The sequence below is a fragment of the Triticum urartu genome, chromosome 1A (assembly GCF_056163025.1).
Source record: "Triticum urartu cultivar PI428250 chromosome 1A, HENAU_Tu73, whole genome shotgun sequence".
Classification (NCBI taxonomy): domain Eukaryota; kingdom Viridiplantae; phylum Streptophyta; class Magnoliopsida; order Poales; family Poaceae; genus Triticum; species Triticum urartu.
In genome coordinates this window covers 475272705-475295746 of record NC_141873.1, presented here as the reverse complement: position 1 = coordinate 475295746, position 23042 = coordinate 475272705, and the positions used below count along the sequence as shown (strand labels likewise).

The 23042-nt window shown below is 44.4% G+C and overlaps 1 protein-coding gene across 1 annotated transcript; it reads left to right on the top strand.

Annotated features, from left to right (window-relative positions):
- The first annotated feature begins 738 nt into the window (after positions 1-738).
- LOC125520168 (arginyl-tRNA--protein transferase 2-like) lies at positions 739-7795 on the top strand. The gene is made up of 6 exons (XM_048685010.1): positions 739-1010; positions 2020-2058; positions 3616-3766; positions 3896-5038; positions 6468-6792; positions 7415-7795. Exons 1-6 carry the CDS (start codon positions 872-874, stop codon positions 7538-7540), a joined length of 1923 nt encoding a protein of 640 aa, XP_048540967.1. The 5' UTR covers positions 739-871; the 3' UTR covers positions 7541-7795.
- Positions 7796-23042: the final 15247 nt, after the last annotated feature.

The window sequence follows — 23042 nt, the reverse complement described above, 5'->3', positions numbered from 1 at the left end:
ACTAGGGAGGAAGGTAGAACTACCTGTCATGAAGATTTGAATCCTTGATCTCATTGACTCGATCAAAGCGAGGTTGTGACTTACCGCCAATTTAGGGGTCTTATTAAGTCCTATCTTAATCCTCCCCGCAAAAACACTTTAAAAACTAGTATTAAAATGTCATGAAGCTGAAGTTGATTTTTCCTAAAAGTTTGGGCTTTTAAAATCTGTCATTTTCTATCATCTATATTTGGGAGATGAGGATGTAATTCGGTAGCCGCGTTGAGCCCGAAAAACCATGTGCAGTATGTGTTTGCTAGAAAAAAAATGGAAGGATTAACTTTAAACTATACAACCAATTTGTAGGGACAAAAGCTTTTAAGGCATGTTACGACGTAAGATGCTTAGAAATGTGCTTAGTAAAATAAATTGAGGTCTTTTTACGCATTAGTGCTTATCTCTATGATGCTATAAACAAGCATTGATTCTTAAAGAAAAACTGCTTTATTTCTCTAAACATCTCTTCTAAACACTTTGCGTTATATAAGGCCTGGTACTAGTAAAAACCCGCATGCAATGGTCAACTTTTCTTACTCTCCGTTCGAAAAAAAAGCTTTTCTTACTCTCAGCAAAAAAAAATTCTTACTCAGAATTTTTTTTATTTTGTCGATGGGGAGCCCTGTGATTTTTATAAAAGAAAAAAGAAATCTTATTCTCGGACGAGTGATGACTAGTTCTGCTATAACAACGGGGCCAGTCCAGCAGCGGCAGAGAACCCTGTGACATCCACAGCCCAGCCCTACCAGACAGATCCGGGGACCCAACCAATCCGCCCAACCAACATCGTACTCCGGCCCGGCGGCGGCGAAACCACCGCGCGGCCGCATCGGCGATGGCGGACGGCGCCAGCAGCAGCGGCGCCCGGGACGGCGGGGGAGGCGGCGGCGGCGAGTCGGTGGTGATTGACTACGGCCGGCGGCGCACGACCTGCGGCTACTGCCGATCCACCGGCCCTACGAGCATCTCCCACGGTACCAATCCCGGAATTCCCTTCCGATTTGAAATATAGCACCGGCACTTCTTCGACCTGGATCGATCCTTGTTGCGTGTGGAATTGCTCGTCAGTTCTGGTGTCTGTCTGGAGACGACGCGCTATGCGTAGGAGGCGTAGATCACCCCTGAATCGAGTTTCAGGGGTACATGCTGTTGCTAAGGGAATCAGGCCACGAAGGCACGATGTTAGGAGGTATAGGTCACCCCGAGATGAATCTTAGGCGTACATACCCTTGCTAAGGCGAGATGCTCTCTAGTTGGGGTCGTGTAGAATCGTTGTTCTTTCTGCCTACAAGTCCTCACATTTGAAAAAGGCATGCCTAGGCTCTAGGTGATAGCAAAACACCTACGCGCTTTGGTCAGAAAAGCGCAAGGCCGTGGCAAAACACACAATTAACGCCTAGTACTTTTTAGAACTTTGATAATCCTAATGAAGTGGCTTATCCTTGCTAGTATAGGTTTGTGCAGTTAGGCTTTGAATGCTGATCGTTACTTCTCTGACTTTCTTAATTTGTTAACATGTGAGAATTTTCAGATAGCTCGGTTTGTGCCTCACCTTGTGCCACTTGTAAGAGTCAGCCAATTCCATTTTCGTAAGGCGTAATGAAGTGAAAAACATGCTATTTTCATGCTGAGTGATAACTCTTAATGTTCATTATGTTTTTGACGATAAACAACTAAACAAGTTTAAATGGTCAATCTCCTTCTTCCCTTGCCGTTACCTTCTCCCCTTCTTTTTTCATTTCCTTATCAAACATCTGTTTATATGTCTATGAGTCTATAACGACAGTTTGTGCTACCATGGTGTGTCTGCTGGAATGTCCTTCTTGTGGTCATCAGTTGCTGTCTTGCCATTGTTGTGTTAGGTTGTATTGGCATATTCTTAGTCCTGTAAATCATTCTTTCTGTCAACAATGAGATACAAAACTTTTGTGCTTTCTTGGAGTAAAGTTATTGTGCTAGTTTCTTATCCTATTAATTTTACAGGTCTGTGGGCTAACAGTCTGAAAGCTGATGACTATCAAGGTGTGAAGATTTTTTGGCTCTTACCTTTTCTGTAAAATATCCATTTTTTGGACAGTTAGCTAATTCATTGATATAGATTTAGAGGCTGGTTGTTTATTCTGTTCGCACATGTAATTTAATATGCTTCTGATATTCGAAATACTAACCAGTAAATTTTTAATTAACATAATACATATATAATTAAATAATTGATAAAAAAATCAGATGACATTTTGAGCAGTACCAAATAAGTTCTTAGATAAGGTCAAGGAAGTTCATGATACGCGATAGTATATATATAGAACCATACATGAGAATCGGTGGCGGAGTCAGGAATTTGCTCCTGGGTATTCTTGCAAAAAAATTGGCCAAAGCAATATAATAGAATAACAAATGTGCAGTAAGATGGCAAAATCAATGACTCAATGACCATACATCGATAATAGTAGCAAAATATCATTGTGGCGATATCTCTAACAATGTGGCAGTGGCAATGTTTCAGACAACAACCTATAGCTACAATCAGTGGCAGTGACAAACAATTACAATTTACAAGAAAAAGTCAACAAAGTAGCATGGCAGTGGCCATTTACAAGAGAAGTTTAAGATTTGTTTGAAAAACAGAGGAAAATCACCTTGGTGGTTCCGTGGTTGGTGCCTGTAGATGGATGCAGTACTAGATGGATGGCGTACTGACGCAGCGGCGCCAAGGGGAGGCCCCGCAGCCCAGTGCCGCAGCCCCGCATGGACTGCGGAGGCCGGAGGCGGAGGGGAGGCCAGAGGGGAGGGGAGAGCCGGAAGGGAGGGAGAGGGGCAGAGAGCTAGATCGCTGGACCAGGATGGCTGGAATCGCTTGCCGTCGTCGGCGCCATCAGCTAGGTTTGGGGACTCTGCATCGAGGGAGGGAGAGTGGGAGACGGAGACCAGTTGCGTGGCTGTCGTGGCTCAGGATGGGCTGCTCTACTGGGCTCCAGCATGTATGCATGTATAGTCAGATTTTTTTGTGCCAAATTCTTTGGTATCCAGGGAATGCCCAGGAATACCCTGAGCGCCGCCACTGATGAGAGTGCATACGATGACATGCTTTTATATCTTCAAGATATTGGGATATGAACATTTGGCAACACCAAGCTCCACCATGTTACATTTTCATCCATCTAATTTATCAGTATATCACTGACTGCCCATTGTTTTAGGATCAGTGCACCTACCGAAAACGACAAACATATCCCAACTGTGATATATGGAAACAACAGCAGGTTACTTAAAATCAGATTACTTAACAAGGAAGGAAATGTGCATATTTTCATATCATAGCAATTTGCAACAAGGAAGAACATTTATACCATGAAATAAGTGTATTCACAAAAACGATGCATTTGTTAATTATGGATTTAACTAGAGGCTTTATAGAAAAGCAGAATGGAAGTGAGAGATGGAATAAGCTGACTTGTTAGTATATTAAAACTTTATTTGTTTGTATTGTTCCACGTAATGTGACTCTTATTTTTTCTTCAGAAGAATTGCTTTTGTTGCCATGGTTTTCACCATGATTAGAATGTTGATTGTCGTTTACAGCTCTTCTTGACCGTGGATGGAGGAGGTCTGGCAGTTTTCTCTACAAGCCTGAGATGGAACGGACATGCTGTCCGGCATATACTATACGCCTGAAGGCAAGTGATTTCATTTGTTCCAAAGAGCAAGACCGTGTACTTAAAAGGATGCAAAGGTACATGTTTGTTTGTCTATTTCCCCTCTTCTTCTTTTTTGCATACGCCACATGAAGTTTATATAATGTATATTTTATAGTTGACTCTTAAATTGTCTTATATCGTGTCTTCACCTTACCCCTGTTCAGGTTTCTTGATGGAGAGCTTGACCCACAGGTTGGAAGTCCACAGTGCAAGACTAACCCTACGAAACGTTCACTCAATGAACCTATGAATTCACCAACCTTGAAAGTATCCAGGGTATCAGCATATGAATTTCAAACAGCCACGGGTCCAAGTTTAGACAAAGAAGATGAGTTTATTAGTTTCCTGTCTAGCAAAATCAATGAGGCAATAGCTACGTGCTTCCAAGGTGGAATAGCAGGTTCTGATGTTGAACTCCCTAAAGCTGTTGTGAAGACTGTTAAACCTCAAGTAAAAAAGAAAGTAGGAGGAGCAGCACAAGAAAAGAAAGGAGGAGCAGTGCAAGATTTGGTGTACTCATGTAATGTAAGTTTCCAACTGGCTGCAGTAATTAAACGTGCATTGCCTGAAGAAAAACGTGCAGTATTAGGGGACCTTTCACCAAATTGTATTGCAGAAAGACTGGTGTTGACAATGGAACATCATGGAGAAATAGCTGGTTTTGCAGTGAAAGCCTGTAATGGCCATCTGAACTTCTACTCAGCCACTATTCAGCCAATTCAGAACCACACTAGCATTGATACATGTGCACAAGCTTCTGATAGGCCGACTAGCTCAAAACAAAGCTCTGTGAACAAAAATGATGCAAGACATGGTAAAAAAGCAAGAAAGCTGGAATTTAAGATGGCAAGATCGCATTTTGACCCTGAGGAGTTTGCTTTGTACCAAAGATATCAGACAAAAGTTCACAAGGAAAAGACAGTTACGGAAAGCTCATACAAGAGATTTCTGGTGGATACCCCAATCGTACCTATTCGCCCAAGGAGTGGTGATAATACAGTTCCGCCATGCGGTTTTGGTTCATTTCATCAGCAGTATAGAATTGATGGAAAACTTGTGGCAGTTGGTGTAGTTGATATCCTTCCGAAATGTCTCTCAAGCAAATATTTGTTCTGGGATCCTGACCTTGCTTTCCTATCTCTTGGAAAGTATACAGCTCTAAAGGAAATAGATTGGATCAAGACAACACAGAAAAGTTGCCCCAGCCTTGAGTACTATTACCTTGGTTATTATATACATTCCTGCAATAAGATGAGATATAAAGCTGCATATCGACCATCAGAACTTCTCTGTCCAGTCCGTTATGAGTAAGTTGTTTTTCCTCCTATTCTGTAAAAATATCCCATTCTCATGCAAATGCAATTGGAATAAGTCCATTTTACCCTCATCAATTCTTTCCTGAGTCTGTAAGTCATTTGTCAACTCCTAAGTCGGGCATTTGACAATCCTCATACCATGATAACCGGTTTAGGCTGATGTGGGTACAGCTGAAGAGAGCAACCCGATCCTAGGTGCTCCCTACCATATTAATAATTGGGTTCCTCGCCTTCCTGGTTGCTCCTTTGTGACTTTCTCCACTAGCCCCGAGAAAATCCGTTGGTGGCCTTGTCCCGCGTACCTCTTGAGTTGGGGAACAATCGGCACGGGCTGGATCTAGATGCAACCTTTCCCAAGTCCGCTCCCTGGTCTCCACCCTCTCGATGCACTCGAGGAGAGAGAGAGGAAGAAATTGAGTTCGTAGAAATACATGGGAGGGTAACATGGTATGCTCCACTGCTTATTGTAATTTAATTTGCTACTAATCCAGAAAGGGACAAAGTTGAGTGGTATCCTTGTGGCACTCATGTCAGCAAAATTTGAACATGTAGGTGCCACATGAGCCAAAACCATGGTGGTTTAGGCTTTAGGGTAAGATGCATGTTCTGCATTGTTTTTAGGAGTTTCAAGGCGTCAAATGCCTGGTTTTGGAGTTAGGGGCTGATTCCCAGACTCGGTGAGAGTTGAGGGGGTAGGTTGCAATAGCAAAATACTCGACAAAACACTATTAATATGCAGTTTATATGTGGCATAAAATTGGTGCCATTTGATTCATATTCAAATGTGCTTATCAAATGTAATTTTTTCATATAAACTACATAATAATGGGGTAATTATTGGTCAGAGCCTTTTTTTTCAGAAGATGCAAAAGGCTTGCATGTCATTAAATTAAGAATGAAAGAAGTGATGTTACAAGGGGTAATCTCCGCAGTCCGCACTAAGAACAGTAGATACAGTGACAACCATATCTACCTACAGACATGGAAAGAGCTACGTGATTCTCTCCCTGTCCCGCGGCCACCAGCCTACCTAATAAGTATTAAGAGTTTCTCTGATTGTTGGACATTCTATCTTCCTAGTTCTAGTCTTTTCTCAAACACGTGATCATTCCTCTCCAACCAGATGTTGTGCATGCACAAGACTATCATAGTACTTTGAAATGGAGGGGCACTTTCTGGGTAAGGTATATACTGGAGCCATAGGAAGTTCAAATGCGTAGAATTTATCTCCCTTTTTAGAAGGTACAGTAAATTTCCGAAGTATACGCACGGGACTTCACGTCATATTACATGGGCCTCTGACAATAGATTTTGACATGCTTATCTGCTTAATATATTATCTGAAGTTCTATTCTGAAATGGTGTGGGTTTTCTTTATCTACCGATTTTTTGACAGTTACATTAACTCTTGATGTTGCAGGTGGGTGCGCTATGATGCTGCAAAACCATTACTAGATAGGAGCCTGTATTCCGTTCTATCTGATTTCTCCACCATGGCGCAAGATGAAATCCCCCAACCACACGCTTGTGGCCCTTGTGACGAATCTTCAGCAAAAAATGACCACAGTGAGACTCCTATTGATGAGGATGATGAGGACTCAGAGTCGGACTACGACGAATCAGACATGATGGTTGATGAAGAGATGGTTCATTCAGAATCCAAAGGTGATACAGCTGAGGACTGTTCTGGCGTAGATGTTGAAAATGTTATCATGGACCTGAGCGGCTCTCGGGTTAAATACAAGGTATATACATAAATTTGAGCTCCAGCCTAAAAAATGTGATCTTAGTTGTAGCTGGTTGATGCACTCGAAAGGGGGCGTACAGTTAGGCAGGCATTTATTTTGCCTTCCTAGCATCCATTATCATTGGTAAAAACTTCGACTTGCCGGTATTAATCCATCCATCCATCCTTTTGTAAGTCACTTCCATGGAACATCTAACTGAAAGCTCTTTGTTTTGGGTTTACCTACTAGTTTGACATCCATTCATGTTGCTGCATATAATTGGTTAAAACCGCACAATTCATGCGTAGGAAACTGCATCTGTAAGGTGTAGGAAACTGCATCTACAATTGTTTGACATCCATTCATGCTGCATGTAATAATTAAATTTGCACAACTGATGTGTAGGAAACTGCATCTGTAAGGTGTTATTTCGAGTTTTCGGTTTTATCTAATTTGACATCCATTCATGTTGGATATAATAATTAAAACCGCACAATTGATGTCCAGGTAACTGTATTTACTGTAAAGGTGTTCTTTTGAGCAGTCAGCTGTCATTCTTTGGCCGTTTGGGCTTGTTGTGAAACAGTTTGTTGATATAGATGTCCTATATATAACGCTCATGAACTTTTATATCTTTCAGGAACTTCACAGCGTTGTCGGGCCGATCGAAAGGAGACACCTGAGTGAGCTGGAAAGGCAGCTGAGCCGATACGCGAAAGTCGTTGGGAAGGAGCTGTCTGACCGTATCGTCTATTCCCTCAGCTGAGCAGCAACCATTCTTCAGGGGCAACGCAGCGCAGCCGTCCGAAACTCCTCTCCGAGTGTCTGTGCAAGTCATGTAGAGAACCAGATAGTAGATGGCTATGATGCTTTCGTTGTCAATCGATTCATAAAAACGTCTCTCTTTTGGCTCCAGTGGCAATTGCCCGGACAGCGACTTGTGCTGCGCCACAAGCGATTTGATTTGGACGCGTACATGGTTGTTGAAATTATCACAACGGAAAGCGCATGCGTACAAGTATCTCCTCTGGTTCCCCGGTGCTATCTTTTGAATATGGTGCTGTTTGTTTGGGCTTTTGCTTCTGCTTTACAGTTTTTCTACTTTAGCAAAAAAGCCAAAAAAAGCTTCTAAATAGTTGCTTATTGTTCGGCTTTTGGCTTATATCATTATATTGAGAAGCTTTTGTGGCTTTTTTTGCACGCAGAAAGCCCAAACAAACAGCGTATGTAGTTTTGCACGCAGCACGCAATGGTACAACGATCTACTACGCGTGTGGTTGGCATCAAATTATCGGAAAAAATTATGTGCTGGGGCCTGTATGGCATCGCGTAAAAGGTGTATCATCGGTAGGGGCGTGGCGTCGGGCCGTGCCTTGTCCCCCCGCGCGCGCATGCCGCCTGGGAAGAAAGGCCAGGCCAGGCCACGACGCGCGGCAACAACCCCGTGAACCGCGGCCGGGCGACGTGTTTGGCTGGTAGTGCCACCGTTCATGGCTAAACGCATGCTAAACGGGTGTCAGTCATGGCCACCCAACCCAATGAATGCATGGTCGGTCCTGCTATTTCTCAGCTCAGCTGGTGGTACCGCTGCGACGGGTGTACATGCCACGAGATGAGCCACTCGAAAGTTCAGTTCAGTACGCCCCTTTTTAGTGATGGGAACAACAACAGTGCAGCTTTAACCATAGCGAAACTGTTGGCACGTGCTGTACTGCGTCTTTGCTTTGTACGCGTCTGTACAACATACGCTGCCCTCGCCCGTCTAGAAAAACTACTCCTCCGTTCCCAACTAAAACCACGAGACTTACTTATTTTGACACGGCGATGGTTACTTCTCTCCTGCGCTGGTTCTATGAGGTCTTAACACGATGACTTTTCGATTGTCTATTACAACAAGGTTTGTACGGCTTCGGTGAGGGAGAGACGATGACGGTGGCGCGCCTTCGGCTGGTTCCAGTGATTGTATTCGTCGCTAGGTGGTCGACGGATATGGTTGTCATTTTTACTACTTCTGCTGTTCTTTGTACCGTCATGATTAAAAATGAATAGATTGAAAATTTCTCGCAAAAAATAAATAAATAAGACTATTATGTTGTGTGTAGTAATTATGCGCCGGGATAATGAAAATGCGAGGAAGGGAGGATTAACGAGGGATTAGGGGGATAAACCTTTCGATCAATTGGAATCTGTAGGTATTGTCTACATTGCCTACGTTTCTAAAAAAAGGAAGGGGTGATGGATAGAGGGATAGAGGAGACATTGTTGAAGAAGAGCTAGACTAGGGATGCAAAGCGGGGCCCGATCCGCCCCGCTTTCAAGTCAAAATAAATCAAGTTAGTTGTAATTCTTTTGTCCAGGTGTAGCTTAATTTGAACTAACCTCATGCTTTCGCGGGCTTACGCGGGATGCCTACCTGCATCCCTAAGCCAGACACATATGAACATATATTATAAACTTGCAACAAAATTATTAAAAACACATTAGGGCGGATGGTTCCTTTTCTGTTCATGATGGCTCGGCTGCAACTGGTATGGTGCTACGACGTCATGACGGTTCGGTCATCTTTGCTGTTTATAGGGTTTTACTCAGATGCAATGATACTCTTGAAGCAGAGATCCATGCGCTTATGCAAGGCATGACTTTAGCTCTCCAACACACAAAACTGCAAGTGATCGTCCAGTCAGATTCAATTGAGACTCTGTCCATCTTATTAAATGAGAATCTCTCATGTTTAGCTTATGGGCACTTGGTAGCTAAGATCAAGGCCCTGATGGAGAAGAGGGAGTTTATTCCCCAGAAGATTTGTAGGGATCAAAATAGGATAGCAGATTGTCTGGCTAATTACAACAGTACAGAATCGTGTACTGCTGTTTGGCTTCAGAAAGGCCCTCCATGTTTCGAGGATCTCTTGCCAGTAGATTGTAATCCTATAATTTTGGAATAAAACTCCTCTTTGCCGAAAAAAAATAATACAAACATGACACTCTTAAATCCTATGTGGCGTCAAATCCAGACAGACGGCATAACGACAAGAGATTCGTGACGAAGAACCGTGCATGCGCGGGTGGTCTCGTCTGTCCTCAACAGCAAAACGACAAAACCATGGAATGTTCGTCGCAAAAGCAAATCTATGCCAGTGGCGAGGACCAGAACTAGATTGTCGGAAAAGAGAACACACCGTTGTTATCGTATTGATTATTGTACGACATTGTACAACCGTCAAGCGAGAATTTATTATTGGGACAGTCAGACAAGTAAAACAGCTGCAAGGCTAGTCATAGTGAAAGTAACATAAATAATAACATACATGTCACATAAGCAAAAAGATGATATGTCATGTAATTAATAAGAAGAGAGACAAATATAATAACATAATATGTTACCATCACATAGTGCTTTCCAATGCAAAATGAATCTTTCTTTTTTGCGGGTAATGTAAAATGAGTCTACAAAGCAATAAATGAAGATATGTATATTACTAGACCGATGACACTTCCCACTATGGAGGTAGTAACTTATGCACCAGCAGAGTACTATTCTAAGTTACTTCCACTATGACTAGCCTAACCTCTATATCTCGATTTTTGTGTATACAGTACTTGTTAGTATAATACTCTTTTAAATTATTACCAGCGATAAAAAAATTTAAAAAATATGCGATGTCCGTACGGCATCTTTGTGCTAGTGGAGCGATCAGTACTCTGCCACGAGCAAACCGTCTATGAAGCGTGGCGTGTTTAGCTGGCAGTGCCACAGGCCGTTCCGGGGCACACAAACGCATGGTAAACGGGTGTCAGTCACGGCCACCTTACCCAATGAATGCATCGTCGGTTCTGCCATTTCTCTGCTGGTGCCGCAGTACCGAGTGTCCGAGTGCGTGCCACGAGCTGAACAGGAAAGATCACCCCTTTTTAGTTGGTGAGGGAACAGCTTTAACCATAGCATAACTCCTAATACCTACTACTCCACTCCGTCTTTGCGTACATATCTGTAGTACTATTAGTATATATCTCTAGACTGAGGATGGCAATCTCGCCGTAATCATAGTGCCACCTGACCATATAGTGATAGAGTGCTTTGGATCGAGTCGATTAGATCTTTCGGTGAACCTACCTTCCGTTGGTGCAGATGAACTCGATTCAGCGCCGGTCATGGTGAAGTAGGGGCCGGTGATGGCAGAGAGATGGCGGCGGTGATGGAGCTTCCCGTGAGAGCCGCGCTAACCCTAGATCGAAAGGGATTATTGATGGGGATTGTGGCAGCGATCAACCTCGTAAGTTGTGCCTCGGTCCCCATCTCTGTTTATATAGCGCGGGTCACAGGGGCCCACCAACCATGGTTTGGTTGGGCGCCCCCGATCAGGGCGCGAGTCAAGGGCCCGTTCGACCCGTTGGGTTCAAATGAGAGAGAGATCAACCTAACATTCTCCCCCTTGATCTCAACTTTACTTTTAACTTTATACTTTCTAATTTATTTGTTTCATCACATATTGGTACATAGAGCATGTTTCATCGTCACAGCTTAATTGCCGATAGAATCATACAGCTACAACATATGTTATGTTCAGAAGCAAATTCTGTTTCTTTTGGGCCTATCCAGAAATCATAAAGCTTTCCCTTAAACCCATGCCTGCTAAGTGTTCCTTGAGCACATTGGGTGGTAAGCCTTTCGTTAGCGGATCCACAAGCATATCCTTTGTCCTTGTATGCTAGAGACTTATAGTTTGATCCTGGATTTTATCTTTCACAACATAATACCTTATCTCTATTGTTTTGGCAGCATTACTCGACTTGTTGTTGTGAGCGTAAAATACTGCGGGTTGGTTGTCGCAGTACATCTTTAGTGGTTTGTGAATACAATCCATCACTTTCAAGTCGGGTACAAATTTCTTTAGCCATATCGCCTGCCCCGTGGCTTCGAAGCATGCTATGAATTCTGCATACATCGTGGATAATGCAACTATCGACTATTTGGAGCTTTTCCACGAAATAGCTCCCCTAGCGAGAGTGAAGACGTATCCTGACGTGGATTTTCTATCATCTCTGTCCCTCGCAAAATTTGCGTCAGAATACCCTTTTATGTCTAGGGAATCACTTCTCATGTATATTAGCATGCAGTCCTTCGTGCCTTACGCATAACGCAATGCTTTCTTTACCATCTTCCGGTGCTCCATGCCTGGATTCTCTTGATATCTACCGAGTACCCCGGTGATAAAAGCTAAGTCAGGGCGAGCGCACACTTGTGCATACTGTAAGCTGCCAACTGCCGAAGCATATGGTACCGCTTTCATTTGATCGATCTCGTACTGGTTCTTGGGACATTGGAATTTCCCAAAACTATCGTCCTTGACTGTAGGAGCAGGCGTGGCTTTACTCGCATGCATATTATACTTTATAAGAACCTTTTCTAAATATGCTTTCTGCGATAGTCCTAAGACTCCATTGCTCCTATCTCGGTGAATTTCTATGCCCAAAACATATGATGCTTCACCAAAATCTGTTTTGTCAAAATTTGAGGATAAGTATTTCTTTGTTTCTTGTAGTAGACTAACATCACTACTAACAAGCAAGATATCATCCACATACAAGATTAGGAAAATATATTTCCCATTTTTAAACTTTGCATAAATGCAATTATCCTCAATATTTTCTTTAAATCCAAAACTTTTAATCATTTGATTAAACTTTAGATACCACTGAGAGGCTTGTCTTAATTCATAAATGGATTTCTTTAGATGACATCCCATATTTTCCTTGCCTTCCATGATAAAACCCTTGGATTGTTTCATGTAGACCTTTTCTTTTAAATCACCATTCAGAAATGCCGTCTTAACATCCATTTGATGTAACTCTAAATCAAAATGTGCAACTAATGCCATTATGATTCTGAAGGAATCCTTACATGAGACGGGAGAAAATGTCTCATTGTAATCTATCCCTTCTCTTTGTGTAAATCCTTTTATCACGAGTCGTGCTTTATACTTTTCTATATTTCCTTTAGAGTCATACTTAATTTTGTAGACCCATTTACAGCCTACTATTTTGGCTCCTTTAGGAATTTCCTCTAAGCCCCAAACATCTTTGGAACTCATAGATTTCATCTCATCTTCCATTGCCTTCATCCACTTCGATGAATGAGAGCTTCTCATGGCTTCTTCATATGAAGTGGGATCTTTTTCCATATGAACCATTTCTGTGTTATAAATTTTAAAGTCAGTAGAAATAGCTGACTTTCTTGGTCTTGTAGACCTTCTAAGGGCCTCAGTTTCTGGCACATTATGTGCCTCAACTTCTGGCACTTCTTCTAAAATTTGCTGTTGCACCTCCCTTTCATGCTCAACAACGGGTCCAGTCAGCTCCTGACGGACAGGTTCCGGGTCTACCCCCATGGTTGTCATGGGTGGAGTTGCAACTGGTAGTGAGAAAAATGGCTCCTGAATCATCGGATTAGGTGCATGCACCCTCTTCTCCTCAAGATCAATTTTCCGAGCTACCAAGCTCCCCCTCATCATTTCGTCCTCTAAGAAGACTGCATGTCTCATTTCTACAAACTTTGTATATCTGTCTGGGCAGTAGAAACGAAAACCTTTTAATTTGTCTGGATAGCCAATGAAGTGGCAACTTACTGTTTTGGAATCTAACTTTGCAATGTTTAGATTAAACATTTTGGCCTCAGCAGGGCACCCCCACACCCTGAAGTGTTGTAGGGAGGGCACCCTTCCTGTCCATAGCTCGTACGGTGTTTTGGGCACCGACTTACTTGGTACTCTATTGAGAATGTGAATGGCGGTTTTAAGCGCCTCCATCCATAACCCCAGTGGCAAGTTGGAATAACTCATCATGCTGCGCACCATGTCCATAAGTGTACGGTTGCGCCTTTCAACTACTCCATTTTGCTGAGGCTCGCGCGACATTGAATACTGGGCTACTATGCCAGTCTCCTGCAAGAACTTTGCAAAAGGTCCATGGACTTGGCCATATGGAGTGTGCCGACCGTAGTACTCTCCCGCACGGTCGGACCTTACTATCTTTATTCTATTATCATGCTGATTTTCAACTTCAACTTTGAATATTTTAAATTTATCCAACGCTTCAGATCTTTCTTTGATTGGATAAATATGACCATAGCGAGAGTAATTATCTGTGAATGTTATGAACGAGTCATATCCATCCACACTTTTCACCGGAAATGGTCCACAAATGTCAGTGTGGATGATTTCTAGTGTGCTTGTGCTATGGATTGCACCTTTTTTGATTTGTTTTATATACTTTCCTTTAATGCAATCTACGCATTGTTCTAAGTCTGAGAATGAGGAAGAATTTCACTTTTGACTAATCTTTCTATTCTCCCCTTCGAAATATGGCCCAAGCGACAGTGCCATAATTTCGATGAGTCGAATGTTCTCTTTCTGTTCTTTTGTTCTTTATTCGACGCGGAAACATGTTCATTCACATTGCATACAGAATGCACTTTTTCACGAAGTGATAACAAATAAAGCTCATCGTGCAGTAAAGCATTACCCACATAAGCATTATTATACCATATGGCACACTTGGCATGTCCAAAATAACACTCATAATTTTCTTTGTCCAAACATGAAACGCTAATTAAGTTTCTATTACATGAAGGAACATAAAGAATATCTCTAAGTAGAAGCTTGAATCCATCAGCTAACTCCAAGGAGATGTCGCCGACAGCTTCAACTTCCACTTGAATTCCATTGGCTACTTCAATGCCTCTTTCTCTTCTTAGCGTAGTCCGGGTCGAATGGAGTGCCTGTAAACAATTTGCAACATGAACAGTTGCCCCCGAGTCAATCCACCAAGTAGATTTCAAAAACTGTGTGTACAAGGATTCATTAACTAAGGAAACAATGTTGTTACCTTGCTTTGCCATTAAGGACTTCAGCCAAACAGGGCAGTCTTTCTTGTAATGCCCGGTCTGCTTACAGTGGAGACATGTGTCTTTGTCCACTTGGGAATGATGTTGCTGATGCTGATGCTGATAGGGAGCTTTTCCTTGTGGCTTTGAAGGAGAACTTTTGTTGTTTTGATTGTAGTTCTTTTGCTTGTGACCCTTCACATAGTTGAGTGTACCGCCATGTGAGGCTTTTAGTCTGTCCTCTTCTTGGACACACATCGCTATTGTCTTTTCAATGTCCCATGTTCCAGCTGACATATTGTAGTTCACAACAAAAGTTTCTAACTCCTTTGGCAGTGAACCCATGACCAGGTGGACCAGGAGATTTGGTTTGATCTCCAGATCCTCATCCATGGGCTTTAACTTTGCTGCCATATTGCTCATCCCGAGGATGTGCTCTCTTATTCCACCACCTGTGTATTGTTCTGTCACCAGTTGTTTCAACACCTAGGTGGCATATATCTTTGAAGAGCCAGTGAATTGGCTCTTTATCTTTGAAAGCAACTCCCCTGCGGAAGTACACTCTGCAATGGAGCCCACAATGGTGCTCTCAATTGTATTTTTTATAAAGGCCATGCATTTTTTGTTTGCATTGACCCACTTTTGGTTTTCTATGATGTAGGACATCTTCAAAGGAGCATAATCCCCCCTCTTTTTAGCCCATGCAGCATCATCATCAGTGGTCTTTCTTACTGGCTCTGTAGGTCTGACCAGCTGTGGTTCATCCAGAACCCAGTCCAGATCAGCACAGACAAATGCCAGTTCAACTTTCTTCCTCCACTCAGTGTGATTGTCACCTCTGAGTGTCGGAACTTCTTTTAGGCAACTCATCAAGTGAAAGCCTCATGAAATCACAATTTAAGTGACATCAATATAACAATCATATGCATTAATCTAACGTTGGTCAAATTAAACATATAATTGTCTATGCAATTAAATCTATATTACCGTTAGGCAAAAATTAGAAATAAATGCACCTTTAAATTTCAATAATAAAACATGATCATGTTATTAATAACGTTGGTCATAAACATAACATAATCATATTCATTCTAACAATCACTTTAACATGCTCTTAAAAACATACTATGTAAACTTTTATTTTCTTTGTAAAAGAGCACTAATTATTTACGCAGCGGAAAAACATGAATAAAAATTCATGAACTTTTTATTATTTACGGAAACTTTTCTTTGACCGAATAAAAATCATGAATTTTTTTAATTTCCTTTGTAAAAATTCATGAACATTTCTTTTTCTGAAAGTTTTCTATTTTAATTTTCAGAAACTTTTCTCTGCGAATTTTGCTCCAAAACTGGACAAAAACTATTAAAACGTAAAGAAAACAGCAGCAGCAGCCGACCTCGACTCAGCCTGGGCCTCCCGCGGCTGCGGCCTCGGCCCAGCTCACGCGTGGGCTGTGCCCGCGGCTGCACCCGCGCCGCCGCTCTCCACTTTTGGCCCATCGGCCCAGCGCGATCTTAGGGTTTGCTCGTGGCCGTCGGATCAGATCGGACGGCCCAGCGCGCCGATCGGTGGATCAAAACAGCGCCCGGTCGCCCCGATCCAAACCCTAGGCCATTTCCCCCTCGTGCGCCTCTCTCGCGCCGCTCGCCTCTGTCCCGTACGGGACTTCGCCGGCAACGGCGTCGAGCGCCACCGCGCGGGAGCGCCGGCCGCCGGCGACGGCGTACACCACCGCGCCGCGCGAGGCTTTCCATTTCTTTTCCCCTCCCCCCTTTTTTTCTTTCCTCTATTTCTCCCCTTCTCCCGCGTCAGAGAGAGTGAGAGAGAGCAGAGAGACGCAGTCGTCCTTCCCGATGTGCGCCGGCCGCCGGCGACGGCGTCGAGCCGCGCCGCGCGAGCCTGCTCCTCCTTTTCGTTCTTTTCTTTTCTGTTTCTCTCTTCCACCACTTCCCAGCAGTGAGAGAGATAGAGAGGAGCTCGACGGTGGCGCCATTGCCATTCCCTTCGCCGACTGCGCGTTCCCCTCTGTGGTGAGCGCGCCGCCGTCGAACGGATTGGCCGTGGTGCACTTTGCCCCTCGCGGGGTGGTTCTTCGTCCGGCGCCTCGGCTTGCCGATGCGCGTCCGGATCGAGAGGAACAGGCGCGGCCATGACGGTGGCGCTCTTTGCCGGCGAGGCCCGATGCCATACTCCGGTGAACTTTTGGGGTTTTCTTTACTCTGCCCTTCTATGGTTCTTTAGGGAGGGGAAAAACTTTTCTTTGATTACTTTCTACCGAAAATCTAACCCGATCTGGCTGATACCATTGATAGAGTGCTTTGGATCGAGTCGGTTAGATCTTCCGGTGAACCTACCTTCCGCTGGTGCAGATGAACTTGATCCAGCGCCGGCCATGGTGAAGTAGGGGCCGGTGAAGGCAGAGAGATGGCGGCGGTGATGGAGCTTCCCGTGAGCGCCGCGCTAACTCTAGATCGGAAGGGATTGTCGGTGGGGATTGTGACAACGATCAACCTCGTAAGTCGTGCCCCGGCCCCCACCTCTGTTTATATAGCACGGGTCACAGGGGCCCACCAACCATGGTTTGGTTGGGCGCCCCCGATCAGGGCACGAGTCAAGGGCCCGTTTGACCCGTTGGGTTCGAACGAGAGAGAGATCAACCTAACATATAGGTGTCTGGTTCGCAGTTTTTCATTCGGTATGTGATACTGATGCCAAAAACGTCTTACGTTATGGGATGGAAGAAGTACATCGCAACCTCATATGCTTCATCATATTTGCTTCGCTTTGCCTGTAAATAAAGCTCACTTTCACCCACCCCTCACCGTGAATAAATTACTGTCAAGGGTCCTTGTTTTCTTGCCGGTATTCATTAGCGTTACAACAAATTAACCGAACAAGAATTGATTTTGGCCCATGCTGTTTACATTAAGGGTGTAAATCCATTACGTTTACGTTTGCGTTACACTTCTGAAACCAAACACCTCCAGTGTCAACTACTCCCTCCATCAGCTAATATAAAAATATTTAGATTATTATTTTAGTGATCTAAACGCTTTTATATTAGTTTACAGAGAGTACTAGCAAAAAAGTACACTCAGCGCAAGGAGGAAAATACATTATTAACAAGATACATGTGATATATGTAATAAAAAAATTAACTACCTCACGTGCAACAATTTTGTACGATGTTGTACGGCAGCGAGGCTGATGAGTGGGTCATGATGGCTGAGAGCACACCGCACTTAGATGACGCGTGTCTGATTATCATTGGTGTTTTGTCGTGTGCATAGCAGAATCGTATTAGTTGCGACAAACGGCGGGAGTCTTAGATCTCTTCCAATGCAAAGGTGCTTAGATGAGGTGCTAAATGCATTAAATACCTTAGCAACTCAACTCCTCAATGCATAGGTGCTTAACTTGTTGGTGCTAAGCACACTTTATTTAATAAGTTAGCACCTAAAGTCTTTCATGCATTGGCCAAATTGTTTCATTTAAGTGGTCTGCCTAGGTTCTCGCGCTTGGCATTGATTCTTCCTGGGTCACCAAAGTACTCTCTCCCCTCTTTAAATGTTATGCAATGTCATTTTTCTGCTTATATGATATACTTAGCACCCGTCCACGGTGGAACACTGGAAAGGGCCTTAAATAATGCACTACACCAATGCGGGCGAAACCGGCTGATGGCAAAACGACAAAGAAGAGATCCGCGGCAATGAGTGCCGCACGTGCAAGCGGTCCCGTCTATCATCGGCAGGGAAACGACAAAAGCATGGAATGTTCGTCGCAAAAGCAAATCTATGGCAGCGACAAGAAGAACTAGATTGTCGGAAAGGGAAACGGTCCGTTATCATCAAACCAATGATCCCACAAGGCATGGTCGATGAGAGCTTCATTATCGGGAACAGACAGACAGACCGGTAATACGGCGGTAACCCTGTATCTCTCGATTCTTTCATATACTTGTTATAATATTTATTTATTACCAGTGATACAAAACAATAAAAAATATTAGATGTCCGCACGTCATCTTTGTGCTAGTGGAGCCATCAGTACCGTGTCACGAGCAAACCGTCCCTGAACCGTGGCGAGTTTAGCTCGCAGAGTCACAGGCAAACCAACGCATGGTAAACAGGTGTCATCACGGCCACTTAGGGCATCTATAATGGTGCTATCTTAGCAGCGTCACGTAGGATAAATGATGAGATGAAGAAAAAAAAACTTGGAAAAAGAACTCATAAGAAAAAGACTTGTCTTCTTTTATTTAAGAGAAGACAAGAAATGATCTCTTAACATAATATGGCTCATCATGTTTTTAGGATTAGCTAGTTATTGAAGATAAGGCTAAGAAAAGACCCATTGTAGACATTTTTTTGTCATCTCTAAATTATATGTAAGAGTTAAGATAAGACTATCTTATCAACCATTGTACATGCCCTTAGGCAACCTCAACGCCCACACTTAAACCGTCCGTTGTCCACCCAACACGATCTTAAATCAGTCCGCAACGTGTATTAGACGCATTTTCTCTCATAAACTAGAAACAAATATGGGGCTTTGCGGACATCCGGGCAGCAGCCACATTCATTTCGGACCACCCTGGCTCACCCAAAATCATTCTCACTTGTTCATGTGTGTTCTTGTCCGGTGTCAGCTGCCCGCATTCATGCCGTTGTATAGCGGCCGCTCCACATTGAAGCCGAACAAAAGCGGACATGACCTCTCACTTGCTCCGTCATTAAGGTGGCGCGCCACCCGCGACGCGTCCCCGGTATCCCCGCATGTTTAATGCCGGAGACACGTTACTGGACGGGATGTGATGGATATCTACTACGCCCGCTTAATGCCTAGACCGTCCGTATGCTGCCATTAAGCAGGCTCGTCACCAGAGAAACCCACTCTGGCACCGCACATTGACACACTCGGACGCGTTGCCTCATCGGAATCCACTAGGGCCACCGTATTCTTCTCACGCCCTCACACAATGCGAGATGCCGTGATTCCACTATTGGCGCCCTTGAAGGCGTCAACCGGACCTTTACAAACAAGGTTGAGGCTCTCTCCACAACTTAATTGGAGGCTCCCAACGAAACCCCGGAGCTTCACCACAATGGAATGTGGCTCCGAAGTGACCTCTTCCGCCTAGGGCGCCCAATCACCCAAGAGTAACAAAATCCACACAAGTATGGGGGAATCAAATATCCTTTGGTGGAAGTGTAGATCTAGGTCTCCTCCTTCAATCCCTAGCAAATCAATGAGTTTGAGTGGCTAGAGAGAGAGATCGGGCAAGAAAGCTTTGATGGCAGTAATGGAGGAGAGAGAGAGGCAAGAGGTAGGTGGGAGGTAGGAGAAGCACCTCCTTAAATAGGCCCCCAAGATCCAACCGTTATGTGCAGAAACGCATAGGAGCGGAACTTTCGGTGGCGCACCCGGTAGTACCGGTTTATCGGAACAAACCGGAACTACCGCACAACCACTTCTCAACTATCGGGCCACATACAGAAAGTAAACCCCTTAGGCCGGTGGTTGGAGCGGAAGTTGGACCGGAACTACCGCTAGGCCAGCAGTTCCTGGGCGGTGGGGTCCGAGGCGGTACTACCACCCTGAACACCGGTAGTACCGGTTTATCAAGAAAAACCGGAACCGCACCCGGTACAAAAGGGAGTCACCCCTGAGCAGTACTAGGGGCGGTGGTAAGACCGGAACTACCAGCCAGCGGTACAACGGCTTAATGAAGCGGTACAACCGCCAAGAGCAGGACTGCACATAACAGAGGATGGGGAACCTCTCTCTCCTCGAACGGAGGGTATATGATGGGTGCAGAGAATGTGTATGTGAAGGATTCACCCAATACCTTCCAATGAGGATTCCCTCTTAATAGTACGGATATCCTACGACCAAAGGAAATAAAAACGTCGGAAACTCCATCTTCGATCTTTTCCGCATAGAGGGAAAACTTAACCGTCTTGCGCCACACAAAGTGTACCTGAGAAAACTATGGTGCACGATTAGTCCACATGTGTTGTCATCATCACCAAAACCCTAAGGCAAAAGATGCCATTACAGTCTCCCCTTTTTGGTGGATGATGACAACCACACGATTAGTCCGGGAGTTCTAAAAAATAAAGGAGGGGCTCCCCCTGAGTGTGAGCACTATTTAGAGTTTGCTTTTGGAATGCAAAGTGCGCACACTAGGGAAAGCTCCCCTGGATTTTATAGACCAACCGGAGACAGTAAAACAACCGCAATAAACATAATGCAGTAGAGACAAGGAACATAATAAACTCTACTGAAAGAAGAGTGCATAGATAAATATAACGACGCATGTCTTACACCATGCATGAGATCACAACATAGAATAAGTCCATAGAGCACTAGAAACATAGGGCACTAGAAAGATAAAGCAAATAAACTAGAAAGACCAACTGCAAATAACCACCCATGCAACTCCCGTGACCTAATGGAGCTCTCTCCCCCTTTGGCATCGAGACACCAAAAAGGAAAAGAGCGAAGCTAGTGTCCCGGGGCTTAGTAGATCTCCTCGCCAGTAGCCGCAGAGCTGTCAGACGCATCATCATCAACATCATCGTCAGGATCCTGAGCCTCATCAGACTCCCCAGACTCCTCAGATCTCGCAGTAGCTACCTCAGGAACACAGATAGAGGAAGAAGCAGGTGCTTCATCAGACCACTGATAGTTCTCCAAGCACCATGTATCTTCAGGAGTGATGGTCTTCTAGGATCCACTCTTCACATCCGGCACATTGAGGTGCCTCATCAACTGAATCTGCCGGCGACACGCCATCTTCTCAGCAACATGGGCCTTGTACAACTTCTTCTGAATGTGAGTCTGTAGGCAAAAGGTCTTCTTGATCTTTGAAGTCAGCTTCTCAACCCATGAGGGCTGGACCCTAGGCTCTAGCTCAAAGTCCTTGTCGTCCGAGGTAGAAAACACATCCTCCTGATTGCCTGAAGCAAAGCGAGGGGTCTTATGCTTCTTTTTCCTTAGCTCCTTGACCTCATGCTCCGTGAGGTTGGCAGGGGTGGTGAGAGGCTCTCCTGGCCTACGGATGGCCCAAACGGTGCTCAGAAACTGCATCACAAAAGGAGCATATATTGGTACCTTGCGGTAAAACACCATATTGTACATCTCCTCTCATAGCCACTTGGAGACATCAAACGTGGCACCAGATCCCCTCTTGGTCTTCATGGCCACAAGCAAATCCACCAGATAACCATAGATATCATCTTGATTCCCAACCTTCGGAAGCAGCACACAACGGAACACACGATGCATAATTTCATAGACTGGCAGAAGATCATTGGACTTGCCCACAATGCCATGTCCAGGGATGTATAGAGGGCAAGCTTCACCTTGTCCATGGGGTGAGCACGGTCGTGAGGACGGATACCACCTTGTGAAAGGATCGATATGGTTGACTAGGGGGGGGGGGTGAATAGGCAACTAACAATTTTTAGCTTTTCTTTACCAAATTAAACTTTGCATCAAAGTAGGTTGTCTAGATGTGCAACTAGGTGAGCAACCTATATGATGCAACAAAAACGAACACACAAGCAAGCAAGAGAAGTAACGCTAATAAGCTTGCATAAGTAAAGGTAAGAGATAACCAAGAGTGGACCCGGTGAAGACGAGGATGTGTTACCGAAGTTCCTTCGTTTTGAGGGGAAGTACTTCTCTGTTAGAGTGGTGTGGAGGCACAATGCTCCCCAAAAAGCCACTAGGGCCACCGTATTCTCCTCACGCCCTCACACAATGCGAGATGCCGTGATTCCACTATTGGTGCCCTTGGAGGCAACGATCGGACCTTTACAAACAAGGTTGGAGCTATCTCCACAACTTAATCGGAGGCTCCCAACAACACCATGAAGCTTCACCACAATGGACTATGGCTCCGTGGTGACCTCAACTGTCTAGGGTGCTCAAACACCCAAGAGTAACAAGATCCGCTATGGATTGGTGGGGGATTCAAATTTCTCTTGGTGGAAGTGTAGATCGGGGTCTTCTCAACCAATCCTGAGCAAATCAACAAGTTTGATTGGCTAGGAAGAGAGATCGGGCGAAAATGGAACTTAGAGAAAGAAGAGGTAGTCAACTAGAGGAAGAAGACACCCCTTATATAGTAGAAGAACAAATCCAACCGTTATCCACCATCTCAGCCTGCGCAACGCGGTACTACTGTACTAGAGGCGTGGTACTACCGCAGGGGCACGCAGTACTACCGCAGGGCCCCGCGGTACTACCGCCCATGCAACAGAGACCAGACCAGCCCAAAATGCACTAAGGCAGAGGGCGGCAGTACTGCTGGCGCGGTACTACTGCGCCCCCTTGCGGTACTACCGCAAGGCAGGGACTGTCCAGATATGGG

What these genes read in the sequence shown, in the direction of transcription:
- LOC125520168 (XM_048685010.1), top strand. Translation starts at nt 872, where the DNA reads ATGGCGGACGGCGCCAGCAGCAGCGGCGCCCGGGACGGCGGGGGAGGC. An exon ending in GAAAGCTGATGACTATCAAG is followed by an intron (nt 2,059 to 3,615) that starts GTGTGAAGATTT and finishes TGTCGTTTACAG; the next exon opens with CTCTTCTTGACCGTGGATGG. An exon ending in CTCTGTCCAGTCCGTTATGA is followed by an intron (nt 5,039 to 6,467) that starts GTAAGTTGTTTT and finishes TTGATGTTGCAG; the next exon opens with GTGGGTGCGCTATGATGCTG.